The sequence below is a fragment of the Nerophis lumbriciformis genome, linkage group LG20 (assembly GCF_033978685.3).
Source record: "Nerophis lumbriciformis linkage group LG20, RoL_Nlum_v2.1, whole genome shotgun sequence".
Classification (NCBI taxonomy): domain Eukaryota; kingdom Metazoa; phylum Chordata; class Actinopteri; order Syngnathiformes; family Syngnathidae; genus Nerophis; species Nerophis lumbriciformis.
Genome location: NC_084567.2, coordinates 16118541 through 16141554, shown reverse-complemented (window position 1 = coordinate 16141554; position 23014 = coordinate 16118541). Strand labels below are relative to the sequence as shown.

At 38.5% G+C, this 23014-nt stretch overlaps 1 protein-coding gene and 1 non-coding gene across 2 annotated transcripts; one reads left to right on the top strand and one right to left on the bottom strand.

Moving 5' to 3' along the window:
* The first annotated feature begins 212 nt into the window (after positions 1-212).
* LOC133619888 (U6 spliceosomal RNA) lies at positions 213-320 on the top strand. Its single transcript, XR_009817469.1, has one exon. It is a non-coding gene; the product is annotated as a U6 spliceosomal RNA (small nuclear RNA).
* A 2795-nt stretch (positions 321-3115) lies between these two features.
* Positions 3116-17631, bottom strand: arrdc3a (arrestin domain containing 3a). Its single transcript, XM_061980534.1, has 8 exons — positions 17117-17631; positions 13998-14079; positions 13776-13923; positions 13538-13640; positions 10454-10710; positions 8479-8635; positions 8250-8392; positions 3116-5073 (listed from the first exon to the last, which is right to left on the bottom strand). The coding sequence occupies exons 1-8, from the start codon at positions 17394-17396 to the stop codon at positions 5005-5007; spliced, it is 1239 nt and encodes a 412-aa protein (XP_061836518.1). The 5' UTR covers positions 17397-17631; the 3' UTR covers positions 3116-5004.
* Positions 17632-23014: the final 5383 nt, after the last annotated feature.

Here is a 23014-nt window from a genome sequence, read left to right as displayed (position 1 = left end):
CCCCAGCCAGACGAGCTCAGACTTCTGTTTATTGTTTTTCAGCATTGTTGGTTTTGAGTCCATGCAAACAAATAACAGATGATATGAAGTTAAATAACAATAACCTCTCTGCACTATATGATTTTAATGAAAATGTTGTGACTTTCACCCGTGACTGTAATATTTTTTTAAATGACAGTATATTTATACCAGTACGTTCTCATGCACAATTCGTGTTACTACGGTAACACACATACTAAAATTGGAACGATACAGAGAAGGTTAGCATGGACCCCTGAAGCAAGGATGACACGCAAAATCGTGAAGCGTTTCCAAATTTTACAACTTTAATTAGGAGTGTTTTTTATTTATTCTAATTCTGAGATACATTTCCTGGTTCCAGTGTAGTGGAAAAGTCATTTAACACAAGCAGAAACCCTATTTCTGACCACGACCACAGATTGATGGGGTTGCGTATCCTGGTTAGTTTCCATAAGTCTTATATTTATGATGCTTTTTTAAAAATAAAGGTTGCTGTAAAGTTTTCAGATACAATACATATTTTTTGTAAACCAATGATTCAAGCATTGTAAATTATATTTATTTTAATAATGTTCAAACTTTAAATGCATGACTAATAGTGACGATTATTCATACAGTGTATATTACATACGATATATACATACTTGAATTGTTTTCAAATAAATAATTGTGAAGGCAATTTTAGCTCACATTTATCCTCAACTAATTAACAAATATATGTAAATAGTGACTACTGTTCATACAGTATATACTTATATAAATATCAGATGTGTTGACTTACTTCAATTTTTTTAAATGAAAACATTCACAAAAAATCTCCTTTGCATTATTAAAATACTGTAGTTGTCATCTTTCCTGCCTTCTGGTAACCTTTGGACGTCGTATGCAAACATAATGACGAAAAAATTATACATTTTAAACTAATGTCTTTGAACTAAATGGGAATGTGAGCTAAATGTGACTGAAATTGACATACTATTTTTGTTTCAAAATGTTTTTGCAGTCAAAGCCAGGTAGTACTTCAGATCATCTCTAGGGGCGCTGTGCTGGTTGGAAGGAATGCAGCGCTTCCGCAACAACCAGTTTGCATGCATTTTTAGAGATACAATTGATATACATTTTTTTACTTTTTAATTAATTTGTTTTTTAATGTATAATAGGGAACCTTTTTAAATATACAAATATGTAATTGTAATTATTAATGTATAATAGTGAACATTAAAAAAAAATACAATTGATATAAATTGTTGTTTATTTTCAATGTATTGATTTAGTAATGTATGAGAGGCAACATTTTTAAATATACAATTAATATAGATTGTTTTAGATTTTTTAGTAATTAGTTTTTATTGTATAATAGGGAATATTTTTAAATAACAAATTCATATAAATTGTTATATATTTTTAATTAATTTGCTTTTTAATGTATAATGGGAAACATTTTTAAATATACAATTAATATAAATTGTTGTATATGTTTTAATTATTTGTTTATTAATGTTAATAAACAAATAATTATTTATTAATTAATATAGGGAACATTTAAAAAAAAAAGATAATTAATATACATTATTTATTTTTTATTAATGTATAATGGGCAATATATAATATACAATTTATACAAATTATTATATATTTTTAATTAGTGAATTTATGATTCTATAATGGGAAACATTTTTTAAAATACAATTTATATAAATTGTTGTATTTTTTTACTATTAATTGATTTATTAATCTACAATAGGAAACATTTAAAAAATAAAATTTATATAAATTGTTATACATTTTTGTTAATTTATTTATTAATGTATAATACAGAACATTTTAAAATATACAATTAATATAAATTGTTATTTATTTTATCTAGTTTATTAATTAATGTATAATAGGGAACATTTAAAAAAATAAAATTAATAAAAATTGTATATTTTTAATTTAATTATTTACTAACATTTTTAAATATACAATATAGACTGCTTTAGATGTTTAATAAATTAGTTTTTAATGTATAATAGGGAACATTTTGAATAACAAATCAACATAAATTGTTATATATTTTTTATTAATTAAAAAAATATATAATAGGTAACATTTTTAAATATACAATGAATATAAATTGTTATATATTTTTGATTAATTTGCTTATTAATGTATAATAGGGGACATTTTTAAATATACAATTATAAATTGTTATATATTTTTAATTGATTTATTAATGTATAATAGGGAACATTTTTAAAAATACAATTAATATAATTTGTTATATATTCTTAATTTATTTATTTACTAATGTATAACAGGGAAAACATTTCTATGTACAATTTATATAAATTGTTATATATTTTTTAATAATTGATTAATTCATAATAAGGAACATTTAAAAAAAAACAATTAATATGAATTGTTATATATTTTTAAATGTATGTATTTATTAATGTATATTAAGAACATTTTACAATATACAATTAATATACATTGTTACATATGATTAGTATTAATTGATTTATGAATGTATAATAGGGAACATTTAAAAAAAATACAATTGACAAATTGTTATATATTTTTAATTAGTTTATTTATGAATGTATAATAGGGAACATTTTTATAAATATATAATTATACAAATTGTTATATTTTTATTAATTCATTGATTTGAATAGGGAACATTTTTGAAATATACAATTGATAAAAAATGTTTTATATATTTCTAATTATTGTACAGTATGTATTTTATTTCATATATTACTTTTTTTTTGTATGTATATAAAAGATTAAGTCCCATTTTGATGTATTTTGAAGCCAAATGTGCCATGGAACACAGTAGTCAGTCTCGTCACTCATCTTTTCATCTAAATACACATGACAGTAGCAAATAAGTTGCATATATTGCAGCCATAAATGTTCAAGTTTAAAATTTATAACCAAAAGCAAAACACAGTTTTAAAGTATTAGTACTACTAGAACACCTACAGTAATGTTGTTAAATGTGATTACTCCAAATGAAAGTGTGAATAATCAGATTTTGTCAATATAAAAATATTATCAAAGCGATTGTTTTGATCCATTGCAGGGACAAAAAAGTCAACTTTGAAGGTTCATTTTTAGAACAGAGCGTTTATTCAAATAAAAGGAATAACTAGACAAAAGATTCTGAACATAGAATATTCATAGAATATCTATACATCGTCATGATGAACACAAACAACAAACAGAAAATGGAGGATGGAAAAAAAAAAAAATTCAGCGAGTTATATTGCACTTTGTTTTCTAAAATGTTTCAGTTTTTCTTCTCCCGAACATTTCAGTTCCTGCATTTATCAGAGTTCCTCCAGGGCCGACGCACCGGCCCGAAGCGAACGCGTCAGCTTATTCGTCACATAAAAGAAGCGATCAAAAAAAACAAACAAGATGGCGGCAAAAAGGCAGTTTGTCTGCTGTGTTAAACAAACATTCTTCACAGGCGGGCTGATCAACAGCCGCTTTGTTAGAACGCAGGGAAGCAAACTCGGTTAATGCCCTGTTAGAAGTGGGGAAGAAACGACGCAGCTTGAGAAAAAACATTTACGAAGCCTCTCTGGGGGGGGGGGCTCCTTCCCTCGTTGGCCTTTAGAAGAAATCGGTCTTTTCTGTGTCAAGGCCACAAAGATAAGATCACAAACGTCATGTAAACTCATTCATCGCAACACTGCTTTGCTCAGAAATTATTAGTACCTTTTTTTTTTTTTTTTTCTTAAATCAGACCTTCACCATAAACGCTTCTTTTTCTTGATATAAAAAAAAGTAGCAGATCATATTTCCTAGCAAACCTGGTTCACCTGCAGCTGGTCTACGGCGTCGACTGAGTGAGGAAACCAATGTAGTACTCAAGTCAACCTAAACTCTACTTGTTCCGACCAGGCAGCACCAAAAAAAGGTTTGCTTTCGAGAAGCAGCGTCAGTGCTCGTCTTATTTTTTATTTTTTATTTTTTTTTTAAGCATCCTGGTTTCACTGGTCTGATAAAAAAAAAATTTTTTAAATTAAAAAAAAGGTTTGTATGAGCAGAGCAAGTGCAGCAGGACAAAAAAAAAAAAAAAGGGGGAATGTCTACAGAAAAGCTCGTCTGCACGGCTTTTCTTTATAATTTCGGTAAGTTTGAAACAATTTTTTTTTTTTTTTAAACAGTGCAATTATTTCCACTATTTTGTAGATCGCACCAGTGCTTTTTGGGCAGTATGATCAGGAAAGAAAAAAAGGGGGCTGCAGGCACCAATTGTGAGGAACAATTCCCAAGTCTGGTAGCAAAAAGAGGCCTGCAAAAACCTCCTGATCCCGCATCTAGGGCTGTCTCGACACGCATGCGCAGAATAATTCTAGGACCGGACAAAAAAAAGAAGGAGGGAAGCCATTCGGGATCCGAGCAGAGGAGGCAACGTCGTCAAAGAGCTTCTAGATAGACAAAAGTGTCTTCTTTTGTTGTTGTTGTAAAAAAGTCCACTCAGGAAACGTCAGAAGTTTATGAGGGAAAAAATAAAATAAAATCAGTGCATTGTTCTCGTCTTTTTCAGTCTGGCGTCGCCTAGCAAGTAACGAGAGAGCCACTCCGATCAAGTAAAGAACCAAAAATGTGCAAAACAAAATCCAAAAAGGAGGCAGGAGGATGAGGACCAGCGCCTTCAAAAAGGAGCCTAGACGTGACGTTTCTTTGATGTGCCGCGGGTTCAAACTCCTGGGCGCACAGATGGAAGCGTTCTGCACACGCCCACAGGGAGGGGAAGGAGGCCGTCCGCCAAACCGGTGACTTCCTCCTCGGCAGGAACAAGGTGCGTCCGACCCCGACTGGGCGAGTCTTTTGTGGGCGTGATTGGTCGGCAGGGTCCTTTCGCTTTCTCTTGTTGTCGGCGACAGCGCCTCGGAGGAGGAGAGTGACCGACGTCGAGTCGTGTGGCGCGCAGGTTTTTCTTTGGGTATCCCGAGTCAGCCAAGGGAATTTGGAGGACGCCCCTCAGCGTGACGGACAGGCATCGGGCCTGTGGACCTCTGGACGGCCTGCTTGATCCGGGTTAGGGTCGATCTAGACCAGGAAAAAATGCGCAGATTTAGATTGACAGGGGAAAAATAAACTCATGCTGGGTGAGGCATTTGTTTACTCAACTGCAGAGAGTACCAGGCATGTGTTGTGAATTAATTGGGTTGAATCATTTTTCTGAACATGTAGACTCGTGATGTAATAATACCAATATTTTCTGTCACGGTTATTATTATTATTATTATTACAGTATTGTTGGATTGTGGTTTTATGGCAGAATACCCAAATGATGTTATGATGTAACAATATCAAAATCACGGTTATCGTTTTTATGATGGTACTGTTGAATGTGCTCACTAATTAGGCTACTCATACACACACTAAAAGCTGTTACACAACATATATACACAAACATACATACATACAGTTATAGTCGTGGTCAAAAGTTGACATACACTTGTAAAGAACATAATGTCATGGCTGTCTTGAGTTTCCAATCATTTCTACAACTCTCAACAGCTCAATTTTTGTTTCATCTGACATCACATGGACAAAGATAAGACCTTCTGGAGGAAAGTTCTGTGGTCAGATGAAACAAAAATTGAACTGTTTGGCCACAATACCCAGCAATATGTTTGGAGGAGAAAAGGTGAGGCCTTTAATCCCAGGAACATCATTCCTACCGTCAAACATGGTGGTGGTAGTATTATGCTCTGGGCCTGTTTTGGTGCCAATGGAACTGGTGCTTTACAGAGAGTAAATGGGACAATGAAAAAGGAGGATTACCTCCAAATTCTTCAGGACAACCTAAAATCATCAGCCCGGAGGTTGGGTCTTGGGCGCAGTTGGGTGTTCCAACAGGACAATGACCCCAAACACACGTCAAAAGTGGTAAAGGAATGGCTAAATCAGGCTAGAATTAAGGTTTTAGAATGGCCTTCCCCAAGTCCTGACTTAAACGTGTGGACAATGTTGAAGAAACAAGTCCATGTCAGAAAACCAACACATTTAGCTGAATTGCACTAATTTTGTCAAGAGGAGTGGTCAAAAATTCAAGCAAAAGCTTGTGGATGGCTACCAAAAACACCTTATTGCAGTGAAACTTGCAAATATTAACATTGCTGTATGTATACTTTTGACCCAGAAGATTTGGTCACATTTTCAGTAGACCCATAATACATTCATAAAAGAACCAAACTTCATGAATGTTTTTTGTGACCAACAAGTATGTGCTCCAATCACTCTATCACAAAAAAACAAGAGTTGTAGAAATGATTGGAAACTCAAGACAGCCATGACATTATGTTCTTTACAAGTGTACGTAAATTTTTGACCACGACTGTACAAATGTGTGTATATGTCTGTGTCTATGCGATGAGGTGGCGACGTGTCCATGGTGTACCCCGCCTACCGCCCGAATGCAGCTGAGATAGGCTCCAGCACCCCCCGCGACCCCAAAAAGGGACAAGCAGTAGAAAATGGATGGACGTATAAAAACTGGGGAGGACAGTCTGTAGGTTGGATGTTCAAAATGTAATATCTTAAAGGGGAACATTATCACCAGACCTATGTAAGCGTCAATATATACCTTGATCTTGCAGAAAAAAGACCATATATTTTTTTAACCGATTTCCAAACTCTAAATGGGTGAATTTTGGCGAATTAAACGCCTTTCTATTATTCGCTCTCGGAGCGATGATGTCACAACGTGGCGTCACATCGGGAAGCAATCCGCCATTTTCTCAAACACCGAGTCAAATCAGCTGTTATTTTACGTTTTTTTCGACTGTTTTCCGTACCTTGGAGACATCATGCCTCGTCGGTGTGTTGTCGGAGGGTGTAACAACACGAACAGGGACGGATTCAAGTTGCACCAGTGGCCCAAAGATGCGAAAGTGGCAAGAAATTGGACGTTTGTTCCGCACACTTTACCGACGAAAGCTATGCTACGACAGAGATGGCAAGAATGTGTGGATATCCTGCGACACTCAAAGCAGATGCATTTCCAACGATAAAGTCAAAGAAATCTGCCGCCAGACCCCCATTGAATCTGCCGGAGTGTGTGAGCAATTCAGGGACAAAGGACCTCGGTAGCACGGCAAGCAATGGCGGCAGTTTGTTCCCGCAGACGAGCGAGCTAAACCCCCTATCGACCCTAGCTTCCCTGGCCTGCTGACATCAACTCCAAAACTGGACAGATCAGCTTTCAGGAAAAGAGCGCAGATGAGGGTATGCCTACAGAATATATTAATTGATGAAAATTGGGCTGTCTGCACTCTCAAAGTGCATGTTGTTGCCAAATGTATTTCATATGCTGTAAACCTAGTTCATAGTTGTTAGTTTCCTTTAATGCCAAACAAACACATACCAATCGTTGGTTAGAAGGCGATCGCCGAATTCGTCCTCGCTTTCTCCCGTGTCGTTTTCGTCGGTTTCGCTTGCATACGGTTCAAACCGATATGGCTCAATAGCTTCAGTTTCTTCTTCAATTTCGTTTTCGCTACCTGCCTCCACACTACAACCATCCGTTTCAATACATGCGTAATCTGTTGAATCGCTTAAGCCGCTGAAATCCGAGTCTGAATCCGAGCTAATGTCGCTATAGCTTGCTGTTATTTCCGCCATGTTTGTTTGTGTTGGCTTCACTATGTGACGTCACAGGAAAATGGACGGGTGTTTATAACGATGGTTAAAATCAGGCACTTTGAAGCTTTTTTTTTTAGGGATATTGCGTGATGGGTAAAATTTTGAAAAAAACTTCGAAAAATATAATAAGCCACTGGGAACTGATTTTTAATGGTTTTTATCATTCTGAAATTGTGATAATGTTCCCCTTTAAGTTACTCAGACAGCAATGTGTTTGTACGAGTTTACATTGTTGGATGACATGAATGCATTTTGTATTTATGTTAGCATTTATGGTCGACTACTATGTAGCAATCAGCGGGCTACCGATCTTCTCCAGGGAACGAGCACTCTTAACAGTCTGGGGGTTTATCACACTACGGCCATTTTGATGTGATACGGTAAAAGTAACGAGTTTTACCGCGGTCTATCATCAATACAGGTAACCGTTACATCCCAATTAGAGACACTAAACCCATTCAGGTCTTTCCATCAAACCTCTCGCTAACTTTTGCTCTCTTATTGTCAGTGACCATTAGATTGTTCCTTTGTTTGAGGAACTGCAGTCCGCTGTTCCGCACAAACATGGGCCTTACCTCGGAGTAGAGCGGCGGTGGCTGGAAGCGGAATTCATGGATGTAGGCAAAAAGAGGCCCGTCCAGATCCTCGCGGGCTGCCGGCACGTCCAGACTGCTCTGCCGCTGCTCCTCCGTCACAATCTCTGCATAGCTTGGAGGCGCTAGAGAAAGAAAAGGGCCCGTTTGTTAGCATTCCTAAAAGAGAGTCGCTCAAAACCTCATCAGAGCAGTAGGAGGTCCGGCCTACCTTCGGGGCGCTCGGGCAGACCCAGGCCCAGCCAGCTCATGCTGCACTGGCTGCTCACGCTGGATGTGCGCGAGCCGAAAGGGTGGAGGGGGATGGTTCCGATGACGAGTGGCAGGTTCAGGGAAAGGTTTATGGCCCCGGGTATGTCCACGTACACCTAGGGGACCCACACAAGGAGACCGACTTAAGAAACACATGTCTGTGGATTCTCAGGACATTCACTTGGTCTGAGAAAGGGTTTGACTCTCATCAGAGTAGTCTTCATCGTTTCATGGACTTAGATTAGTGAAGTGAATTATATTTATATAGCGCTTTTTCTCTAGAGACTCAAAGTGCTTTACATGGTGAAACCCATCATCTACATCTTCAAGTTACATTTAAACCAGTGTGGATGGTAGAGTGTCTTGGCTAGGATGGCAGAGGCCGGAATCGCACCTGTAACCCTCGAGTTGCGAGCCACGCCACCCTGATTAGTCAGTTCTAGTCTCTAGTACTTTTCAGATTGTGTTCCTTTGGACCGTAAGAATGGTTAGATCTAGTCCTTAGGACTCTAGGACGAGTCAGATCTGGTCCCTACAACCTGAGGATTGGTCAGATTTAATTCCTAGGACTGTCTGATATCCCCAGGACTGGTCAGTTATCATCTCTAGGACTGGTCAGTTATACCTGGAACTGGTCAGTTATCATCCATAGAACTGGTCAGTTATCATCCCTAGAACAGGTCAGTTATCATCCCTAGAACTGGTCAGTTATCATCCTTAGGACTGGTCAGTTATCATCCCTAGGACTGGTCAGTTATCATTCCTAGGACTATGGGACTAGTCAGAACTGGTCCCTAGGACTGGTCAGTTCTAGGCCCTAGCACCCATGACTGGTCAGATCTCGTCTCTTGGATCCGTCAGTTGTAATCTCTAGGACTGGTCAGTTCCAGTCCCTAGCAACCAAGACTGGTCAGATCTTGTCCCTTTGATCCTTCAGATCTATTCCCTAGGAACCTAGGACTGGTCAACTTTCATTCTTAGGACTGGTCAAATATAATCCATAGAAGGTCAGATTTAGTCATTGGGAGCTAAGGACAAGTCTAATCTTTAGGACAGGTCAGATATCATTCCGAGGACCGGTTAGATCTCGTTCCGAGGACTGGTCAGATCTCGTTCTTAGCATTCTGGGACTGGTAAGATCTTGTCCCTTGGACTGGTCAAATATCACTCTGAGATCCGGTCACATCTAGTCCCTAGGACCCTAGGAATGGTCAGTTCCAGTCCCTTGTACCCTAAGCCTGATTAAATATCTTTTCTAGCACCCAAGACTGGTCAGATCTTGTCCCTAGGACAAATCAGGTCTAGTCCCAAGGAGTGGTCAGATATTATTCCTAGTACTGGTCAATGCTATCCATTGAACTGGTCAGATCTCATCCTAGGATTGGCCAGATCCCCTCCCTAGGATTTAGGACTAGATTTGTCTAATCTAAGTCTGTGAGCATGAACCGATCAAGTCTGCTCGTAGCGTTACGCAACGTTCTCCAAGACAAACTGAACAGAACCAGTTGGGCTGGATTGAACGCCTCAGAGAGTCAATGGCTCAGCTCCCAGGGATGTGGGTCAGTGATCAGACTCTGGTGCAAGTACAACAGTGGTTGTTTTCAGGGCACACAGGTGGGAAGAAGCACGTTCCAGGCGGGCGTTGCCACAGACACTGAGATAATGCTCTTAGCATGTGGAGCTAACACCTGCTGCTCAGCCAGGGCCCACCCGGACTGGGCAAGGCTAGCTCAAGTCAGCTGGCGGAAATACGGAGGACCATGAAGGACAATAAATACAAGTAGGAAAGGACTTGGGATTTCTGTTGGCAGTTTTTCAGTTTGGCTTAGTCCAAAGAAACAAAAAGACAGAAAATATGATAGCCTTTGCCCGTTTTGCTAAACCTGCTAACTTTTGCCCTTCATGGACTTGAAGTATGCGTATGAAGGTCTTACCATGAGAGAGTATTCCACTCGGATGATGCTGCAGTCCAGGATGGAGGGCGACACGGGCGGGATCTTGAGCATTTTGCCGCTCCAGGTTTCCGTCTTGCCCGAAGACAGGGACTCCCCTCTCAGGTTGGCCACCAGCTGCTTGACTTCCTTCATCTTCCCTTTGGCGTAGAAAGTCTGCGTCTGGTAGATGGCGGCCTTTGGCACCACCATGCGAGAGGAGCAGTTCTCGATCTCGGCAAAGATCTGGATCGACTCTCCTGCGGGAGAGGATAAAAGATGCCATCAATCTACTTTGGTTATGATTTGCAGTGGAACCTCGGTTTACGAACCACGGGCCGAATAAAAATAGGCTTTGATTTACCAACATTTCATTGACTCATTTTGTGCCCGGCAGCACATCCATCTGGCCCTCATCCGGTTAGCAAAGCTTTGCTGAATCAGCACTCGCACAGCAGCTAGTATGCCATTTTAGGCTTAGGCTTAGTATACCCATAGTAGCCATTTTGATGGCTCAATAGGCGTCCACAGAAAGCAATGGACAAGTGATGTGTGGTTTGAAAAATTCAGGGTGTATCCACAGCGTTGTCAATAATGTTGTTATGAATTATTTACCTATTCAAGGCTCCAAATTACTTCAAATCAAACAATTTTCTGGGAGAAGTGGTGCATTATCTGACAGAAATGCAGGGGTACAATATGTTTGGCCATGACTGTAGTTTAAAAAAAAAAAAGAAAAAAAAAAGAGCAAAGACACTGAAATATTTTTTGGGGAAAAATTGCATATTTTGTGTGTTTGTCGTATAAAAAAAACTACATTTTTGACCAAAAGGGCATAAACAAACAAACACAAGTAATAATTATAGCTGCAAGCAGCGATGGACGGGACCGACTTTGACGACATATAAAATCCAAACCGGAGCAGTAATTAAAACTCTTTCATCAACTTTTAATCAGAAGGGTTCAATCTCTCTCCTGTGCTAGTTTGAAGCAGACACGACAAACGCGCTCAGAGGAGATAATGTTTGAAAAAAGGTGACCGTTTTTACTAAACTTTTGTTTTGAAGGGGGAATTGCAAACTTCCTGTTGATTTTTCCTCGGGGTTGTCAATATATGAAATGTAGGTCTAAGTGAGACCTACATAGAGGTTTTTGTTTCATGTCTCTACAACATTCCTACTGGACGTTATAGGCAGTTTTGCCTGTGTTTTCTTCCTAGGAGCAGTTTTGTCTGTGTTTTCTTCCTAGGGGGCGCTAGAGCGCAATTTTGAGTTTTGGGGTTTGGTTTTTTGATTAGATCGCAATTTTCGCCAGTCCTGATGTGTGTGTCCAATTTGGTGAGTTTTGAAGCATGTTAAGGGGGTCAAATTACAGCTCAAAGAGGCGGCGGTATAATAATAAAGAAAGAATAAAACGCTAGAAATTCAATAGGGTCCTCTGTCCCAAAGGGACATTCGGTCCCTAATAATAATAACAAAAACTTAGAACCGACAGATAGATCTGAAGCTAATCTATAGACTTAAGTGAATAATAAATAAAAACGTTTGACTTATTTTTTTAACACTTTAATGAGTAGGACTCTTTTGGAGCACAAACAATGTTAGTGTTGTTTGTCACTTCTAAAAAAAAAATGTATCAAAATAAATATTGTTATGAATTTTTGACCTAATTTAACGTTTCAAATACTTCACATCAAACATTGCACTTTGAAATATTTTTGGGGGAAATTATTGCATATTTTGTGTGTTTGTTGTATAAAAAAACTAAGTTTTTGGACAAAAAGGGCATAAACAAACAAACACAATTCATAATAATAATAATAAAAACTTATATTCAACGGATACATCTGAAGCTGATTTAGAGACTTAAGTGTTGAAAGTAAAAATACAAATTTTGACTTATTTTTTAACACTTTGATGAGTGGGACTCTTTTGGAGCAGCAACAATTTTAGTGTTGTTTGTCACTGCTCAAAAAATAATGACTTAAGTGTTGAAAATGTTGAAAGTAAAAATAAATGAGTGGGACTCCTTTGGAGCACAAACAATTTTAGTGTTTTGTTCTTTTTTAACTGCCAATGCTAAAAAAAATGTGTTCAAATAAATGGGGTTATGAATTATTGACCTAATTTAAGGTTTCAAATACTTCACTTAGTTTAAACTTTCGGTCAAAGCTGCAACTAATTTTTAATATTTACATTGTTTCATGTGGAGAAATTTGCTTCAATATACAAACTTTTAGATTTACCAAACCCAAAACCAGTGAAGTTGGCACGTTGTGTAAATGGTAAATAAAAACAGAATACAATGATTTGCAAATCATTTTCAACTTCTATTGAATAGACTGCAAAGACAAGATATTTAATGTTTGAACTGAGAAACGTAATTTTTTTTTTGCAAATAATCATTAATTTAGAATTTAATGGCAGCAACACATTGCAAAAAAGTTGGCACAGGGGCATTTTTACAACTGTGTTACATGGACTTTCCTTTTAACAACACTCAATAAACGTTTGAGAACTGAGGAGACCAATTTCTTTAAGCTTTTCAGGTGGAATTCTTTCCCATTCTTGCTTGATGTACAGCTTAAGTTGTTCAACGGTCTCCGTTGTGGTATTTTAGGCTTCATATTGGGCCACACATTTTCAATGGGAGACAGGTCTGGACTACAGGCAGGCCAGTCTAGTACCCGCACTCTTTTACTATGAAGCCACGCTGTTGTAACGCGTGGCTTGGCATTGTCTTGCTGAAATAAGCAGGGGCGTCCATGGATGGCAACATATGTTGCTCCAAAACCTGTATGTACCTTCACAGATGTGTAAGTTACCCATGCCTTGGGCACTAATACACCCCCATACCACGACAGATGCTGGCTTTTCAACTTTGCGCCTATAACAATCCGGATGGTTCTTTTCCTTTTTGGTCCGGAGGACACGACGTCCACAGTTTCCAAAAACAATTTGAAATGTGGACTCGTCAGACTTGCCAACTTCACTGGTTTTGTACAAACCCTGCTCAAAAACCGATTATGCTCATAAACGGAGGTTTGACTTTATGTAATGATTTAAAGTGTGTCCGCTGCATTCTTACCTGGGGTGTATCCCTTCCTTTCAATTTTGGCACTTAGGGAAATTGGACCTGAGGTGCAGAACCAGCAGCAAAGAGTCTTGTCCTTTGTGCCGGCCTGTGGTGACTTCAAAAGAAGTAGGAAAACAGATGCAAAATTCAGATAGAATACACGAGCATGATAGAAAACATGATAGAAAACAAGCAGCCAATGTGACTTGTGTGAAATTAGGTGAGTCAGACCTGTTGCGTCACCACTCACCAGCAGCAATGGAGTGTTGATGTCGATGTGCTCAAAGACTGTGAATTCCTTCTTGGTCTTGATTGGCAGGAGCCACGGCCTGTGGAGTTCCGCCTTAACCCAATAGCGTACGCTGCCATGCTTCCCTTCGAAAGAGGTAGCCAAAGGTCTGCATGGGACAAAAAGACAGTTAGATTCACCGAGACGCCACTCCTTTGTGTCTTTTTGGGTGAAGATGCTCACGTCTGTGGAAGCTCCAGGCTGAATGCATACTCGTGTCTTCCTGAATGGATAGTGGTGAGTCCTTCCTCTGAGTTGTCGTCGTCTGAAACATAAGGCGGACACTATTCCAAACACATGTATACCGTACCTGGATACATTATGAAGGCATCTGAAAAGTCATACCAAACAAAAAAACAACAACAAAAAAACAGGGTGGGGAGACAAAAGAGAGTAGAATGGATTTTACTATGATATCTGTCTGTTGATCATAAACGTACTGAAAAATGACGTTGAGAATGATGCTTATTGTGCATTGGCGGAGACTCTGCAGGCGGAAAACCGTAACGTCAGCGCTTGATTTGTGCGATAAAATATAATTTGTCAGTGACGTCATAAGGAGGCAAGCTGCTTCTGCCAGCTCAGCACTCCCCCCCCCCCCCCCCCCCCCACCCTCCCCTCCTGCAAAGCAGAAGTGTGGTAAACAAGTGCAGAGCTGTCAGTCAGACGGCAGCAGCAGGAGGAGACCGGCCCAAACCGGTGTGAGCAGCTCCTACACACCCCCACCCCCTTGCATACACACACACACACACACACACACACACATGCATTCATTACGCATTCAGTGTGCGACACCGAAGCCCGCACCGCTCTGCTCGTTGCAAAATACTACAGCTTTTAAGCCCAACAGCAAGTCTGGTGCTCCTATTTAGTTGACTAGAGATGGAATATTTCACTGCCAATTGTTGCTAAATAAACCCCTGTGTGAAGTCGGAAAAAGGCTCAACAATATCATGTTTCTGTAGATAAGTAATGAATCATTAAGTGAATGCATCATATATTTAATTAGTCTTGGTATAGGTGGATGCCTTGATGTTGACAAAGGTTTACGAACACATTGCACGGCGATCCTAAGGATGCGGACAATGACATCATTGCTTTTGTTACCATGGTCCTCACTTTGTTTGGACTTAAGGTTATGTTTGAAGCCATATTCGGTCAAATTGTGGATTTTCTTGTTGCTGCTTTGAATGATTTTGACCGAACAGCTTTTTACTTTTATTTTTTTTAATACGACCAGTTCAGTGTGACCTATTTTACAATTTATTTGCACGCGTTAAACTACATTGCAAGCAAAGTGCAGCATGTACGAATGAGAAATAATAATTCCCGTCGACACTTAAGTAACCCTCTGGGGACATTAGATTTAAATTATAAATATAAAAAATGTTAATAAATAAAACAAACATTATATATCTTTAAAAACATTCTGGGTTAATTATTTTTTTGCTCAAATTTCTCAATAAACTTCAGTCCTAAAGAAAAAATATCAAACAGATAATGTTTTTTTCTGGGGTTTTTTATGTTGACCCCTCTGAAAGTCTTTTAATCGGATAATGTCACAAATTAGTCAAATCAAAAGGTTACGCAAGCGTGAAAAAGGTGACAATTTCATCAAAAGGCCTTCAAAGGCGTAAAATAAAGACCCAGTAGCGATATGAGCAAAAAAAGTAAGAACAAAAAAACATTACAAAATGTTTAAAAATTGAATGCAAGATTGTGTATTATATAATGCAGTAACACAGTAAAAGTGTGACCTAAATACAGCAAGAATTTACTGGAAGGACCAAAAAGTCAGCCTTTGTCCCCGAGGGTTTAAAAAACTTGTTTTCAGTCACCATCTGCATTAGTGATGTCATGTGGGCCACACATGAGCACTTCAGCCAATCACAGCGACTCGGAGGCGGAGCCTCCACCCTTAAACACGCCCACTCCCAATCCAGTTTTCTGAACAGGATTGAACCGCTTTGAACAATGGGGTGGAAACTTCAGAAAAGCCACAAAGAAACCTATTTTACCACATTAACGTGTGTATAAAAAATATCTCAATAAAGCAGCGGAAGTGTCGCCCTCGAAAATGCCTTTTATTGTAGTTATTCGCGGCGACTAACCCAGCGAGGCTGTCATTCATTTGGTCACAACAGCAGGTAGCCGTGACGTCATACTGACCCAAACATGGCGACGATTTTCACCGTTAAAGTGATTAAAACCGCGTACAGTGACGTTTTTGGTTGTTTTATTATTGGTTATATGGTTGCACGTGTTAAACTACATTGCAAGCAAGCTGCAGCATGTACGAATGAGAAATAATAACTCCCGGTCGACACTTAAGTAACCCCCTGGGGACATTCGATTTGAATTATAAATATAAAAATGTTAATGGATAATTAAAATAAACATTATATACACACATAAGTATTTAAAACATCCAGGGTTAATTCTTGTTTTGCTCAATCTCTCAATAAACTTCAGTCCTAAAGAAAATATATCAACACAAGTTTTTTTTTTAATGTTGACCCCTCTGAAAGCCTTTTAATCAGATAATGTCACAAATTATGCGTATACTAATTGAAAAAGGTGACAATTTGATCAAAAGGCCTTCAAAGGCTTAAAATAAATACCCACTTTACATGTTAGCGATATGAGCAAAAAAAGTAAGAACAAAAAACATTCCAAAATGTTTAAATACAAATGCATGCAAGATCGTGTATTATATAATACAGTAACACAGGAAAAGTGTGACCTAAATACAGCAAGAATTTACTGGAAGGACCAAAAAGTCAGCCTTTGTCCCCGAGGGTTTAAAAAACTTGTTTTCAGTCACCATCTGCATTAGTGATGTCATGTGGGCCACACATGAGCACTTCAGCCAATCACAGCGACTCGGAGGCGGAGCCTCCACCCTTAAACACGCCCACTCCCAATCCAGTTTTCTGAACAGGATTGAACCGCTTTGAACAATGGGGTGGAAACTTCAGAAAAGCCACAAAGAAACCTATTTTACCACATTAACGTGTGTATAAAAAATATCTCAATAAAGTGTCGGCGCGTGTTCCAACCCTTTCGCCCTCGAAAATGCCTTTTATTGTCGTTTTTCGCAGCGACGAAACCCAGCGAGGCTGTCATTCATTCTGTCACACCAGCAGGTAACCGTGACGTCATACTGACCCAAACATGGCGACGATTTTCACTGTTAAAGTTGTTATAAAAATTAAAAATAAACGCCTATAGTGACGGTTTTGGTTGTTTTATTATAACCCGCAGCATTCAAAAACTCTGAATCGGTAAAGAGCCAGTCTTACCTCTCTCGTGTCCGATTAAAACGTCTTTATGGTTGAGATATTCCACTTCCTCGGTGTAGTTCTGCGTGTAGGCGGTGTTGGAGCCGGCGTTCCTCGACTCGGTCCAGCGGACTTTGGCGAAGCCCTTGGCGTGGATCTTCAGGGACTTGACGCGGATCTCGCCGGTGACTTCGACGACGACCCTCCCTGAGACGCAGTCCCCGCTGGAGAAGACGGGCACGTTGCTGTCATTCAGACAGTCGTAGCTCACCGTGAAGCTCTTCACCTTGCCGAGCACCATGATGATGATGGCGGGGGGGTTGGGGGCTTTTAAGGGGGGAAAAAAAGGGCAAAAACAAAAACTACAGCATAAAAAAAAAGTGCTGCCTCCCTGCTTTGGAGAGGAGCAGTCAGGCACGAGTGCTCCTGCGGTGCATTGAGATGCGTGAAGGCTGAATAACAGCAAAAGGATGCTGTTATCGTCCCGCCTCTCCGCCGCTCGGTCTCCCTGCTCAAAGACGAGGCAGAGCTGGAACATCAGCTCACTTTAAAGCGAGCCGAGATGTGGGAAAAACAACACGGTGCGCATGCGCGGCCTCGCTCACCGCCCCCTCCTTTCGCCGTGTGCGGAGCAGATGACAAGTTTGCACAAACAGCTGAAGGATGACACAAAGAAGACCTGTTTGTTTTAATCTTCTTGGCTTTGTTTTTGTTACTTTGTTACGATTTCCTCAAATGTTAAGAAGTTTATTTTTATTTTTGTTTATTTCATTTATTATTTTGAGTATTCATTGATGTAATTAATTCATACTTGCCAACCTTGAGACCTCCGATTTCGGGAGGTGGGGGGTGGGGCAGGGCTTGGTTGAGGGCGTGGTTAAGAGGGGAGGAGTATATTGACAGCTAGAATTCACCAAGTCAAGTATTTCATACATATATATATATATATATATATATATATATATATATATATATATATATATATATATATATATATATACATACACATCCTGAAAATATGCAAACAAAACTGTGTTTAGATAATTGATACTTCAAACTTGCATAATTAAATATTAAGGAATATAACATAACTTGGCTTCTGAGAGTTTCAAAATGTAATGAATAAAATGCTAAAGTTGTTGATAAACAAGCAATTATTTTAATAATTAAATATGGTCATTTTAAATGAATTATTATGATAATTTAAAATTAATTATTTCAAATATGTTTATTTTAATGTATAATTCTAATGCCTGGATGTAATAAGGGGTCAGAAAAAATACAAATAAAAATACCATTAATTTTGATGTTTTTAGCAAAATATAGTAAACATTTATTTAGTTTTTTTTTTTAAATTAATAAATATATTTATTTGTAGGTAAGATAAACATAATAATACAATTTATCTCTAGTCTGGATGGTTTATTTCTTGTCACCCTGTTGTCCTCCCGTAGTGAAAAAAGGCTGTCCTCACTCAGGTCCGCATGGAGCTGGAGGGGGCGTGGCCTGCAGCTCCGGCTGAAAATCGGGAGATTTTCGGGAGAATATTTGTCCCGGGAGGTTTTCGGGAGGGGCGCTGAATTTCGGGAGTCTCCCGGAAAATTCGGGAGGGTTGGCAAGTATGAATTAATTATACACTGTATTGCCAAAAGTATTTGGCCACCTGCCTTGACTCACATATGAACTTGAAGTGAATTAGTGAATTATATTTATATAGCGCTTTTCTCTAGTGACTCAAAGCGCTTTACATTGTGAAACCAGTGTGGGTGGCACTGGGAGCAGGTGGGTAAAGTGTTTTGCCCAAGGACACAACGGCAGTGACCAGGATGACAGAAGCGGGGATCAAACCGGGAAACCTCAAGTTGCTGGCACAGCCACTCTACCAACCGAGCTATACCGTGCCATCATGATGATTATGTCGGTCCACCTTTTGCAGCTATTACAGCTTCAACTCTTCTGGGAAGGCTGTCCACAAGGTTGCGGAGTGTGTTTTTAGGGATTTTCCACCATTCTTCCAAAAGCGCATTGGTGAGGTCACACACTGATGTTGGTCGAGAAGGCCTGGCTCTCAGTCTCCGTTCTAAATTATCCCAAAGGTGTTCTATCGGGTTCAGGTCAGGACTCTGTGCAGGCCAGTCAAGTTCATCCACACTATGACTTTATGGACCTTGCTTTGTGCACTGGTGCACAGTCATGTTGAAAGAGGAAGGGGCCCGCTCTAAACTGTTCCCACAAGTTTGGGAGCATGGAATTGTCCAAAATGTTTTGGTATTCTGGAGCATTCAAAGTTCCTTTCACTGGAACTAAGGAGCCAACTCAACGTGCGTTACACCACTGCATCCGACGCTTTGCATTGGACTTGGTGATGTATGGCTTAGATGCAGCTGCTCAGCCATGGAAACCCATTCCATGAAGCTTTCTGCGTACTGTACGTGGGCTAATTGGAAGGTCACATGAAGTTTGGAGCTCTGTAGCAACTGACTGTGCAGAAAGTGGGTGACCTCTTTGCACTATGCACTTCAGTATCTGCTGATGCCTCTTTGTCAGTTTACGTGGCCTACCACTTGGTGGCTCACTTGCTGTTGTTCCCAAACTCTTCCATTTTCTTATAATAAAGCCGACAGTTGACTTTGGAATATTTACGAGCGAGGAAATTTCACGACTGGATTTGTTGCACAGGTGGCATCCTACGACAGTTCCACGCTGGAAATCACTGAGAGCGGCCCATTCTTTCACAAATGTTTGTAGAAACAGTCTCCATGCCTAAGTGCTTGATTTTGGACACCTGATTCTCATCATTTGGATGGGTGGCCAAATACTTTTGGCAATATAGTGTATGTGTGTTATGCAATTATATATTGTAATATATACTAAATACATTTTGTCAATTAAGGTCATCGTGTATTGTTGTTGAAAAAATCATCTGACTATTATATCAGTGATGGGGCAGGACTTTATAAGATGTTGTTTCTTCCTGCTCCTTTTCAGAGACACGCCATGTTATTTTTGTTTTCTTTTATTCACCTTGTTAAAATTGTATGGATGCATTTAACATAAAACGATGTGACGGGCCACATAAATATTGCGGCATATAACATAAAATTATATGAAGGGCCACATAAAATTATGCGGCATATAACATAAAATGATGTGACAGGCCACATAAAATAATGTGTTATACAACATAAAATGATGTGACGGGCCACATAAAATAATGCGGCATGTAACATACAATTATGTGAAGGGCCACATAAATAATGAGGCATATAACATAAAATGATGTGACGGGCCACGTAAAATTATGCGGCATATAACATACAATTATGTGAAGGGCCACATAAATAATGAGGCATATAACATAAAATGATGTGACGGGCCACGTAAAATTTTGCGGCATATAACATAAAATGATATGAAGGGCCACATAAAATTATGCGGCATATAACATAAAATGATGTGACAGGCCACATAAAATAATGTGTTATACAACATAAAATGATGTGACGGGCCACATAAAATATTACGGCATGTCACATAAAACGATGTGATGGGCCACATAAAATTATGCGGCATATAACATAAAATGGTGTGAAGGGCCACATAAAATTATGCGGCATATAACATAAAATGGTGTGAAGGGCCACATAAAATTAAGCGGCATATAACATAAAATGATGTGACAGGCCACATAAAATAATGTGTTATATAACATAAAATGATGTGACGGGCCACTTAAAATATTGTGGCATATAACATAAAATGATGTGACGGGCCACTTTAAATAATGTGACATATAACATAGAATGATGTGAAGGGCCACATAAAATAACACGTCATATCACATAAAATGATGTTAAGGGCCACATAAAATAATGCGGCATATCACATAAAATGATGTGACGGGCAACTTAAAATATTGTGGCATATAACATAAAATTATGTGATGGGCCACATAAAATTATGCGGCATATAAAATAAAATGGTGTGAAGGGCCACATAAAATTATGCGGCATATAACATAAAATGGTGTGAAGGGCCACATAAAATTATGCGGCATATAACATAAAATGATGTGACGGGCCACTTAAAATATTGTGGCATATAACATAAAATGATGTGACGGGCCACTTTAAATAATGTGGCATATAACATAGAATGATGTGAAGGGCCACATAAAATAACACGGCATATCACATGAAATGATGTTAAGGGCCACATAAAATAATGCGGCATATCACATAAAATGATGTGACGGGCAACTTAAAATATTGTGGCATATAACATGAAATTATGTGATGGGCCACATACAATTATGCGGCATATAACATAAAATTATGTGACAGGCCACGTAAAATAATGTGTTGTATAACATAAAATGATGTGAAGGGCCACATAAAATTATGCGGCATATAACATAAAATGATGTGACAGGCCACATATAATATTGTGGCATATAACATAAAATCATGTGACGGGCCAAATTAAAAAAATGTGGCATATAATATAAAATTATGTGAAGGGCCACGTAAAATAATGCGGCATATCACATAAAATGATGTGACGGGCCACATAAAATGATGAGGCATATAACATAAAATGATGTGACGGGCCACATAAAATTATGCGGCATATAACTTAAAATGATGTGAAGGGCCACATAAAATTATGCGGCATATAACATAAAATGATGTGACAGGCCTCATAAAATAATGTGTTGTATAACATAAAATGATGTGATGGGCCACATAAAATTATGCGGCATATAACATAAAATGATGTGACAGGTCACAAAATAATGTCTTATATAACATAAAATGATGTGACGGGCCACATAAAATTTTGTGGCATGTCACATAAAACGATGTGACAGGCCACATAAATGATGCAGCATATAACATAAAATGGTGTGAAGGGCCACATAAAATTATGCGGCATATAACATTAAATGATGTGACAGGCCACATAAAATAATGTGTTATATAACATAAAATGATGTGACGGGCCACTTAAAATATTGTGGCATATAACATAAAATGATGTGACGGGCCACTTTAAATAATGTGGCATATAACATAGAATGATGTGAAGGGCCACGTAAAATAATGCGGCATATCACATAAAGTGATGTGACAGGCCACATAAAATAATGAAGCATATAACATAAAATTATGTGACAGGCCACATAAAATAATGAGGCATTTAACAAAAAATTATGTGACGGGCCACATAATATTATACGGCATATAACATAAAATGATGTGACAGGCCACATAAAATAATGTGTTATATAACATAAAATGATGTGACGGGTCACATAAAATATTATATGTATATTGTATTTTTGGTTGCTGTGATCGAAATAACGGATTACACAAGGTAAGATTTTTATAGAAGCATCCTTGCAGCAAAACTATTTGCAAACGCGCTTCTCAATCTGTGCGTCTGTAATCCGATTCACGTGTCCGTGTGCTACTTTGTGTGTTTGTATCTCAATCTGTGTGTGTGTTTTAATGTGTGTCCAAATTTTGGATTTGTATGTGTGCAAACAAAGAAATGTCCGTATTTCGATCTGTGTGTAAAATAAAAAGTATGTGTCTGTGTATTCAGATTTGTGTTTGCCACGTTTCTGCCGTGTAAGACTTGTGTCCGTGTTTCGACCGGAACCCGTATAAAGACTTGCACCCACTCACGTCAATCTGTGCTGAAGCCACCACATACTAAAAAAATATTGCATGAAATCCGTTGAAACGAGCTCTTTATAACACACATTTCAGACTTTTTGAAGATGGATTGATAACATATCTAGAACCTGTATAGATCAACCACTCCCTGAAAGTTTCCCTCTACTTCAGAGTGTAAAGTAAAGTTTAGTTGATACACAGGATTACCATTTGTGGGTAATACAATCCCCCGTTAATA

Coding starts and splice junctions, on each gene's coding strand:
- arrdc3a (XM_061980534.1), bottom strand. CDS start 17,396: ATGGTGCTCGGCAAGGTGAAGAGCTTCACGGTGAGCTACGACTGTCTG. Junction 13,924..13,997: donor AGCCTGGAGCTTCCACAGAC/GTGAGCATCTTC, acceptor TGTCCCATGCAG/ACCTTTGGCTACCTCTTTCG. Junction 10,711..13,537: donor AAGGAAGGGATACACCCCAG/GTAAGAATGCAG, acceptor CCTCTCCCGCAG/GAGAGTCGATCCAGATCTTT.